The following is a 10,955-nucleotide window of genomic DNA, read 5'->3' on the forward strand; positions in this document are numbered from 1 at the left end:
GGTTGAGAGTTCTTGAAGAGTAGAAGGTCTTCATGACATCGACCTTTGCAAAAAATTATGTACGCAAACACTATAAATATTTGAGCTGCCAAGTTACTTACACACGTTGGGTCGAAAAATAGCAAGGAGTAGTGGAGTACCAATGTCCTTGGTCTCCTCTTTCCTTTCCCCATTTCTTAATATTTTTCTCTACTTATTTCTTTTTTATTTCGTTTTTGATTTTCTTTTTCTTCTTCTATTTCGCTTCTAAAATAGAAGAAGACCAGAGAGCTGATGGTTTGATGAGCCAAATAGTGTCCATTTCCAACAGGTGTTAGAATCTTTCTCTTGACAAAAATCCTTTGTGAATAAAATATAGATATTTCTTCTTCCTTTTATATATATATATATATATTTTTTTTTTCTTTTTTTTTCTGAAATACAAAGAATTCTGTTTAAGTACTTTTTTGGATAAATCTCAGAGTGTCACATTTTTCAATAATTTATAGATCTTGGTTCCAAACCCATTCCGGTTCCGAATCCATTAAAAAAGTCTATCCGTCTACCCATAAACGGTAAACCCCCACGTTCATTTCTCCGCGTTCTATTTTACAGGGGCGGCTTTTAAAGCTCTTTCTGTTAATAATAATTACTTTTCTTCCCATTTTTTTCTCTCATTGGCGCGTCTTTACAGTGTCCTTCCCATTTCTCAGCACATCTCATCCATATAAAGATCCCGATTCCGATCAGGATCAGACCTCATCCTCATTTCTCTCGTCTCTCTTTAAATCTCCAGATCTCCACTCTTCTCTGTAAGTTCTGAAATTTCACTAGATTTTTGTTTGTGCTGAATTTCTGGAGTTATTTTTTGGTAAATTCAGAAATGACAGGAAAATCTGATGATTTCGATTTTTCTATTTTTGAGTAATTTAATGGTCTGAGATGATTGTTGTATGATTAGAGTTTGACTTCGATTTTTTTGATTTTTTGATTGTGTATAGGTTAGAAAATGGCGCAGATTTTACTCCATGGAACTCTACATGTTACGATCTTTGAAGCGAATTCAATTTCTCATCCTGATAGGAAAACTGGTGGTGCTCCTAAGTTCTTTAGGAAGGTAAATTGCTGATTTCATTATCATGTGAAGATTTGTAAGCATTTTTGTGCTGGATTTTTATGCGTATGTTTGGATCTTATCCACATGAATGAAATTCTGAAAGCGTGTACTTATAGTTTGATTTTCAGTTCTAATCTTTTTTTTCCTGGTGAAATTTGGGCGTGATCTGTGATTTTTATAGGCTGAATTATGTAATAATGGATCTGATTTATTGGTTGCAGGTTTGACTATTTTTTAGTGATAATTGCTTGATTTTTACCTTTGCTATTGTGTTTAATCATTGATGAAATGTGTGAATGTCAGTGGAAGCGAAGGTAATTAGGCACATTTTTTTTAATTGTTCTTGAGGGTTTATCATTGGATCCATCGACCTTGTAAGATCAGGAGACTAAATTGACAGGGTTTAGAAAGAGATTGTAAAAAAAGTCCGGGAGTAATTTTTACTGATTTATTGAGTCTTAGAATTTTAACTCGATTTGTGTATCTAAATCAGCAACCTGGTACTGATGACTTCAGCGAAATGAATCTTTCATTTAGTAGTATACTATGCCTAAAGCGTTTGTTAGAAGGAAGTGTGAAGATCAGTACAAAACATAATGACTAGTTTTCAATTTTTTGTTTTTGGTTTGATGTGGTTACATTTACAGATGTACAATTCTTTTGTGTACTTTCACTTTTTCAGTCGCTGTTACTCGCTACACATAAAGGTTTAGCAGTCAGTCTCATGCTGAACTCACTAGGCACAATATAATTATATGTAGGTTTTCATGCTCACCATGGTTCAAGTTACTTTCTGTACTTAGTTAATGTCTATACTAAATGTTTAAAGGGTGTTATAAGGTGGTCTCTGGCCAATATTCCTTCCCATGCAACATTAGTGAGCTATTGAAGTATTAGTTTTTCTTCTCTTAATGTGGTCTTATTGAAATTTATGTGAACCTCCCTACACTTATATCTTCTGGTAACCGGTGCTGTTGCTTCATTCTTTTTCTGAAACTTTGAGACACTGTATGCTATTTCCCAAGACACTATAGCTATATATTATATAATAATTTCCCATTGTTTTCGTTAATGTTAAGTCTGAAATTTCTTCTTGTAGCTTGTGGAAAACATCGAGGAGACAGTTGGATTTGGCAAAGGAGCTAGTATGCTTTATGCCTCAGTTGATCTCGATAAGGCTAGAGTTGGAAGGACCAGAATCATAAAAGATGAACCTGTCAACCCTAAGTGGTACGAGTCTTTTCACATCTACTGTGCCCATATGGCTGCTAATGTCATCTTCACTGTCAAAGATGATAATCCCATTGGAGCAACTCTGATTGGAAGAGCTTATGTTCCTATTGACCAAGTTCTAAGTGGGGAAGAAGTGGATGAATGGGTCGAGGTGGTAGATGAGGAGCGTAATCCTGTGCAAGGTGGTTGTAAGATCCACGTGAAGCTGCAATATTTTGATGTTGGTCAAGACAAGAATTGGGCTCGGGGAATTAGAAGCGCCAAATTTCCTGGAGTTCCTTACACATTCTTCACCCAGAGAACAGGATGCAAAGTTTCTCTATATCAAGATGCTCACGTCCCAGATAACTTTATTCCCAAAATCCCTCTTGCTGGAGGCAAGATTTACGAGCCTGCCAGATGTTGGGAGGATATATTTGATGCAATCAGTAATGCGAAACACATGATTTACATTACTGGATGGTCTGTGTACACTGAAGTCGTTTTGATAAGGGACTCTAGAAGGCAAAAACCTGGTGGGGACATTACCCTTGGAGAGTTGCTTAAGAAAAAGGCTGATGAAGGTGTTAGGGTCCTTATGCTTGTATGGGATGACAGAACCTCCGTGGGTTTATTGAAAAAAGATGGATTGATGGCTACTCATGACGAAGACACTTTTAATTACTTCCAAGGTACACAGGTGAACTGTGTCTTGTGTCCCCGTAACCCTGATGATGGAGGCAGCTTTATTCAGGATTTACAGATCTCAACTATGTTCACTCATCACCAGAAGATCGTGGTCACGGATAGTGCAATGCCCAGTGCAGGATCAGAACAGAGGAGAATAGTGAGTTTTGTTGGGGGTATTGATCTCTGCGATGGAAGATATGATACTCAGTTCCATTCTCTTTTTAGAACCTTGGACACTGCTCACCATGATGATTTCCATCAACCTAACTTCACTGGTGGTGCAATTACTAAAGGTGGGCCCAGGGAGCCTTGGCATGATATTCATTCTCGTCTAGAAGGACCCATTGCTTGGGATGTACTTTTCAATTTTGAACAGAGGTGGAGGAAACAGGGTGGGAAAGACATTCTGGTCAACTTGAGAGAGCTTTCTGAGATAATTATTCCTCCCTCTCCTGTCACGTTCTCCGAAGACCCAGAATCATGGAATGTTCAATTATTCAGATCCATTGATGGTGGTGCTGCCTTTGGATTCCCTGATTCACCAGAGGATGCAGCCAAAGCTGGGCTTGTTAGTGGAAAAGACAACATCATCGACCGCAGCATTCAGGATGCTTATATTAATGCCATTCGAAGAGCAAAGGACTTCATTTACATTGAAAATCAGTATTTTCTGGGAAGTTCATACGGTTGGAAAGCAGAGGGCATTAAGCCAGAGGAAATAAATGCTCTGCATCTTATTCCCAAGGAACTCTCACTAAAAATTGTTAGCAAGATTATGGCTGGTGAGAGGTTTACTGTTTATGTTGTTGTTCCAATGTGGCCAGAGGGTATCCCAGAGAGTGCATCAGTTCAGGCGATATTAGATTGGCAGAGGAGGACTTGGGACATGATGTATGCTGACATCACTCAAGCTCTTAAAGCTAAAGGGATTGTAGCTGACCCTAGGGACTATTTGACATTCTTCTGTCTCGGTAATCGAGAGGTGAAGAAAGAAGGAGAGTATGTACCATCAGAAACTCCAGACCCTGATACAGATTATAGTAGAGCTCAGGAGGCTCGACGATTCATGATCTACGTTCACACCAAGATGATGATAGGTACGTATGACGGCTTTAGAGATTTCTTTTATTAGCTTGAATTAGCATCTTCTGAAATCTTTCTTTTAGACTGGGAATATAGATTAGTGGTTTAAATGTTAATTTAAAACTTGATCTGGTAACTCTAGACGTACATGGTTTGGTCTAAATCAGGAGTCATGAATCCAATTTTCTTCCCAAGTCTTAACACGTTTACTCATTTAGAAAACCCTGCAAACTAGGCGTCGTTGCTGTTGGTGAGGTGTCCCAACCCCTGCGTAACATGTTAGTCGACAAAATTGAACTTGTGCTTTGATGTTGTAGTTCAATCATGCCGGAAACTAAATACTCATTTTGGATTTATTTTGCCTGCTTTTACAGTTGATGATGAATACATAATCATTGGATCAGCCAACATCAACGAGAGATCAATGAATGGTGCAAGAGATTCTGAAATTGCCATGGGAGGTTACCAACCTCATCACCTAGCTCACAGAGAACCAGCAACGGGTCAAATCCACGGATTCCGTATGGCATTATGGTATGAACATCTTGGCATGCTGGATGAAGTTTTCCTCCATCCCAACAGTGAGGAATGTGTGCAAAAGGTGAACAGGATCGCTGATAAATACTGGGATCTGTACTCGAGCGATTCTCTTGAACGTGATCTACCTGGACACCTCCTCAGGTACCCAATCGGAATCACTGAAAATGGAGATGTGACTGAGTTGCCAGGTCATGAGTTCTTCCCCGACACTAAAGCACGTGTTCTTGGTGCCAAGTCGGATTACCTTCCTCCAATTCTCACTACATAGGTTATGTACTTATATCCTTCTTTCTCTCGTACTCTTATATCCAATAAAAGTTGTAACTTTTGAGTGTTTTATTAGGTTTTCTGATCAGAGATTGTTTATTTTACAAATTTGGTCACTGGTCTGTTCGCTTATAAACTGTATTTGCTAATTTGTTTTAGTAATGAAATTCTGTGTTTATAAATTGTGCTAAGTAGAGGAAAAGATGCTAGTGAATAGTGAGTATTGTTAAAAAATATTTGTTATATTAAAACTAAATACAAGTTGGCTACATGCAGTTAACTTATGTACAACAAAGATTAACTTAAGACAAACCAAGACAATTACATCAAGTTCCCAAAACTTTATGCATCTGATCCAGCAGGCCAAGTATGGCTAACAAGGAGAAGATGATCGCCATCTCTGATTAGTCTTATATCATCAATCTCAGCTTCATCTTTGGTTAAAACTTTACTAGCTGAAAATCCAAGTTTTGTGGTACCAATTCCAATTACTTCTTCCAGGAACTTCGGCAGAAAAACAAGTTTTGCTCTGGTTTGGCTCAACTCCGGGCAAGTAATAGTTACTCTAGCAGGATACTGCTCGGCTGAATTTTGGGCAGGCATTCCAAGATCTTTTTGTGAATAACCATCGCTTTTGCTTCTCTCACCAGCTGCATGGGCAGTACACATGATCCCAAATATTGACCTGTTAAAATGGCTAGGTCTTCTGCATTGGTGGTTTCCTCTCCACAAAACCTCCATGCCGGCATCATTTGGTGCTGGATGTGTAATTGTAGGTTCACTCTTATACGAAGATAGGTACTTACTATAAGTTGTTGGATGATCAACTGAAACTGCCGGCTGCTGTTTTGGTTCTTTCTTGGATCTAAAGAGCAACTTAATCTCTTCATGAGCTTGTTGATCAGCTAATTTTCTTGGTGTCCATCCATGGACATCAACTTTATCAATATCACATCCTTGTTCCAGAAGAAACCTGACTAAATCAATATTCCCATCGCAAACTGCAACGTGAAGTGCCGTTGTCCCATCGCTCTTTGGGACTTTCACATCTCCTCCGTATTCTACTATTTTCTTAAGCAACTCTTGACTATTTTGTTCTACGGCAGTGCATGCAAATCGACCAATGTCTCCTGATGATAGGTTCCCACCATTGTCTATCAACATCTTAACCACTGAATCATGTTTCCCGACTATTGCTTCCCAAAGAGGAACATTTCCTTCTGGATCCCTGCTATTTGGATCTGCTTGATAATCTAGTAAAAGAACGACACAATTTTTACTTCCTTTAGCTGCAGCTAATTGCAGAGCTGTGCGGCCGCTGTTGTCAGTTTCATTTGGGTCTTCACCTTTCTTTAGCAATTGATGCAACAAAAGATCATCACCTCTACGAGCTGCAAAACATAGAGATAGCGGAAGGTCCAGTTTACCATGAGCTAGCATCTCCTCTGTGTCAATCAGAACTTTTTGCATGACCGGGTCATCATCCTCTTTTAAGTGCTGTAGGAGATTGTTCATAATTATAGTCCCATCACCAACATTCGCCTGCGCAATGTTCATGAACGCAGTACGGTTTAGCCGAATCAGCTGACACAATTTTTTAGTGCGCACTTGGAAGAGCTGTGGCCTGTAGCAAAGTACACCAATCTCACCAAAAATGTCCCCGCTCCTTAACTCTCCTATAACCTGTTCTGTTTCATTCTTGCATACCGTTAGCTCTACTGTGCCTGAAACCAGTATATAGAAGTCCGTGGGCGTTTCATTCTGTAATATAACATCTTCTTTCGGTGGGAAAAATTCGTGTTTCATCTCTGAGACTAGCTGGAAAAGGAAGTCTTTAGATACCCCTTGGAACAAGTACACCTTATCAACGAGATTATCGAAGCGAAAATGTAATATGCTTGAGCGGATGGTTTTAGGAAGGGCTTCCAGAGTTTCTTGCTGCTGCAACCCTTCTGAATCAGTTTTGTACTTCAAACACAAACTGGAAAGCATCTGATCTTGTAAGCTTTCTGGGAGATGGTTCCTAATTGCAAAACTGGAAGCAGCTTCTATTGTATCCCTAAATTTGCTAGTACGCGCAGTCATATGGACGACCATGTAAGTCATGTTTCCTATCAAGTAGGCCTGGAATCCGAGGTTGCAAAGCATGTATGATACGGCCAATAGCATCTCCATGCAAGTCACCGGATGCAAATCACCATAACCAACAGACGTGAAAGTGGTAACAGACCAGTAAATCGACGTAACATATCGAACGCCCAGACTTTCATCAAGCAAGTCACCAAGCCATGTTCGTTCCGGGTGGCTGCTACGTGCCGCGATAGTATAATAAACACATGCAGCAAAGTGAACTTAGAATATTGTCAGACAGAAAAGCCTGACGCACCTCACCCAAAAGTATTTAAACCTGATATCTTTCTCCATTGCAGAAAACAAAGAACACACTCTATGAAGACGCCAGAGACGAAGCATGATGCTGAATAACGCATACTGCTGAGCAAATAGTTGAACGGGGATCGCAGCAATGACATCGAATATTAACCAAGATGTTGCGTACTTCCAAGCAATTTCCCAGTGGTTGTCGACGAATACGTAAGTTTTTTTGTCGCGGTAGCCAACGAAGAAGGTGATGAAGATATCTATCAAGAAGATTCCGTCGATGACAATATCCGCGATCTCCAGTCCTCCAACTGGTTTGAAAAGAAAACCGTATTGGAAAGGAGCCACCAGTGCCGTGTATACAACTAACAGAAGAAGAAAGTTATGCCAGATTTTGTAACTTCGATCATCAGGTGAAATTACTGATCTTTTCATGACTCTAGGATAACTCCTCCTAGCACCACCAACTAATCCAGAATGGCTGCTTCCATCCATTGACATATGTTCTGATCCACAGAAGTAATTTTTAACCCCAAGAAATCTCTCCATTGTTGATTCCTTATTTCTCGACAAGTTGTTTTTCTTTTTTTTTTCCTTCTCCTGCGATTTATTTATAAGAGTTTCACCTGCTTAATATATGCTGTTTGATCTCATCCCGGATCTCATTCCGGAATCCTAATGCTAGTGGGATACCGGTCTGGCCGTTCATAAAAGAGCACGAGAGCCAAAACTAGCTTGGCAACCAAGTTGCTCAATTAGCGTATTCCTTATAAATAATGGCAACTGCAAGATGAAACTTAGCTTATATAAAGACAACTCTCTTTATTGATGTTTAGAAAATCTCTCAAAACTAAACATAAGCTCTAATCTTGCTCAAATGATCAACCACAACTTTGGTGATCATATATATATATAGAACTATGAATTCCTTTTTCTAGTCCTATTACCTTATTACATGTCTTTCCTTTTCTTAGAACTAGATGACTTCTAATTCCCTTAGGATTACATCAATTTCCTAATCTTGTCCTAACCAGCTTGTTAGTGACTTCTATGTTGAAGTTTAACCAACATTCTCCCCGTTAAGCTTCAACCTTACCCGTGACATATCTTGTACTCCAATCAGTTGTCTCATTTCTTCAAACTTGATCCGATCTAATGCCTTTGTCAATATATCTGCTTTGTGCTCAGTTCCAGGTATGTGTTCTACGTTGATGATCTCCTTCTCGATACATTCTCATATGAAATGATACCTTTTGTGAATGTGTTTCGTCTTCCCATGAAACACTGGATTTTTAGTGAGTGCAATTGCAGACTTATTATCAATCTTGATGAGAACTTTTTAAGGTTCTCTTCCTTTGATTTCACCCAACATTTCTTGAAGCCATATTGATTGTTTAGATGCTTCTGTTGCGGCCATGAACTCAGCTTCGCATGATGACAGAACTACCGTGTCTTGCTTCTGTGAACACCATGTAATAGGTGCTTCTCCTAGATAAAATATATGACCAGTTGTACCTTTTCCATCATCTTGGTCAATATTATAACTGCTGTCACTATACCCAACAATTCCTTTTGATCCTCCTCGACCATACTTCAATCCACAGCTGATTGTTCCTCTTAGATATCTCAATATCTGCTTTATTACATCACCACGAGACTTGCGTGGACTCTGCATCCTCTTGTGTGTAATAAGTATCTAAGGCATCCAACATTTCTTCTATAACTTGTTGGATCAATCTCTGCTTCTTCTTGTGCCTTTGAAACTTTAAGTCCAAACTCCATTGGTATCTTCGTTGGATTACAAGTTTCAAGTCCTGCTTCTTTCAGAATTTTCCTTGCATAAGCTTCTTGTTTAATCTGAATCCCATCTACTCCTTGATGGACTTCTATGCCAAGGTAATAAGTGAGTTTTCCAAGGTCTGACATCTCAAACTTTGATGACATTTCTCTCTTGAACTCATTGATCACCTTAAGGGAGTTTCCAGTCAAAAATAGATCATCTACATAGACTGCAATCACAAGAAGCGTTCCCTTTTCTTCTCTTCTGTATACTGATGTTTCTTCAAAGCACTTAACAAATCTGATTTCTCTTAAGATTTGATCTAACTTTGTATTCCAGGCTCGAGGAGCTTGTCTTAGACCATATAGAGCTTTTGATAACTTGTAAACCTTATGCTCTTGTCCTTTTACTTCAAAACCTTCTGGTTGTTCAACATACACATCTTCTCGCAATTCACCATGTAAGAATGTTGTCTTAACGTCTAAGTGGTGAATTTCCCATGAGTTTGATGCAGCTTCTGCTATTAAGAGACGAATTGTCTCTAGTCTAGCAACTGGTGCGAAAACTTCATCAAAGTCTATGCCTGATTCTTGAACGTATCCCTTATCTACAAGTCTTTCCTTATATTTGTTGATAGTACCATCAGCATTCCGTTTTATTTTGAAGATCCACTTAAGACCAATCACTTTTACCCCACCTGGCTTATCAACTAGAAACCAAGTCTTGTTTATGTTGATTGAAATAATTTCTTCTCTACATGCTTGTATCCATTTATGCGAAAGCTTTGCTTCCTTAAAGTTTCTTGGTTCGTCATTAATGGACAACAATAATGTCTCACATTCCTCTGCTGCTTCAAGAACATAATCCTCCAGATACTGTGGCTTTTGAGTCTGTCTTGTTGATTTTCACAGTGGAATGGGTTGAGTTATTTCATCGATCTCTTCTTCTTCTTCTTCTTCTTCTTCTTCTTCTTCTTCTTCTACTTCTTCGTTATTCTCAGTGTTTTCATTATTCTCTTCTTCTTCTTGATTAACATCATTGTTTCCATTGGTATTGATGATTATGGGTCCTTCGCCTTCATAAATTACTTGACCCCATCTCATGTGAAACATTCCTGGATCCCTACTTGGTCCATCATTAGTTTCTTTCCAGTTCCAATGTGTTGTCTCATCAAACACCACGTCGCGACTTACTACCACTCTGAATGTTGTTTCTTTTGGAAAACCTTCACGCGTTTGTTTCCCAACTAAACATGATTCACAGATCCTTGATTCATCGTTTATCTGTGGTAGCCCTCGAACCATCTTGTTCTGAGACATAGTTTTTAAGGATCTGAAACTTATGTATCCTAACCTTGCGTGCCACTTCCATGTCTGATCTTCCAGTCTCATATTCAGACACGATGGCCTTCCAATCATGAGACTTATCTTGTAGAGTCTATTCTGTGAGCGTGAGACTCTAATTAAAAGTCTTCCACTTGGGTCATGAACTTTTAGATAATCTTGTCGCATTCTAACATCACATCCAACTTCTGTAGCTTGTCCTAAACTTAGAATGTTGCTTTGTAAGTTTGGGATGAAGTAGATGTTTGTGACAAGCTTCTGTTCCCCGGTCTTGCTCTGAAATAGAATTGATCCTTTCCCTTCAATTTCTACAGAAGATCCATCCCCAAACTTCACTTGTCCTTTGATTTTCTCATTGAGTTCAGAAAAGTAGTGTCTCTTACCAGTCATGTGATTGCTGGCTCCATTATCTAAATACCAGATTCCTTCTTCTCCATCCTTTGATTCGTAGTTCTTTGGTATTAGTTTCCCTTCGTTTAAGAATACAACTTCGTGCATGAAAAGAGTTGTATCTGCTTCCCTTGTTTCATTCTTGTTTGCTTCTTCCATCTTTTGTATTCTTTCA

General features: G+C 39.0%; 1 protein-coding gene and 1 pseudogene across 1 annotated transcript; one reads left to right on the top strand and one right to left on the bottom strand.

The window, feature by feature from the left end:
- The first annotated feature begins 488 nt into the window (after positions 1 to 488).
- LOC113347839 (phospholipase D alpha 1-like) lies at positions 489 to 5,070 on the top strand. Its single transcript, XM_026591519.1, has 4 exons — positions 489 to 791; positions 981 to 1,096; positions 2,196 to 4,095; positions 4,456 to 5,070. Exons 2-4 carry the CDS (start codon positions 989 to 991, stop codon positions 4,887 to 4,889), a joined length of 2,442 nt encoding a protein of 813 aa, XP_026447304.1. The 5' UTR covers positions 489 to 791; positions 981 to 988; the 3' UTR covers positions 4,890 to 5,070.
- A 160-nt stretch (positions 5,071 to 5,230) lies between these two features.
- On the bottom strand, positions 5,231 to 7,702 carry LOC113351213 (annotated as a pseudogene).
- Between the last annotated feature and the right edge of the window lie 3,253 nt (positions 7,703 to 10,955).

The sequence above is a fragment of the Papaver somniferum genome, chromosome 2, assembly GCF_003573695.1.
Source record: "Papaver somniferum cultivar HN1 chromosome 2, ASM357369v1, whole genome shotgun sequence".
Taxonomy (NCBI): Eukaryota; Viridiplantae; Streptophyta; class Magnoliopsida; order Ranunculales; family Papaveraceae; genus Papaver; species Papaver somniferum.

Bases quoted from the DNA above. Each gene is read 5' to 3' on its own strand.
- LOC113347839 (XM_026591519.1), top strand. From the start codon at position 989: ATGGCGCAGATTTTACTCCATGGAACTCTACATGTTACGATCTTTGAA. The intron at 1,097-2,195 runs GTAAATTGCTGA...TTCTTCTTGTAG, and splicing joins CTCCTAAGTTCTTTAGGAAG to CTTGTGGAAAACATCGAGGA. The intron at 4,096-4,455 runs GTACGTATGACG...CTGCTTTTACAG, and splicing joins TCACACCAAGATGATGATAG to TTGATGATGAATACATAATC.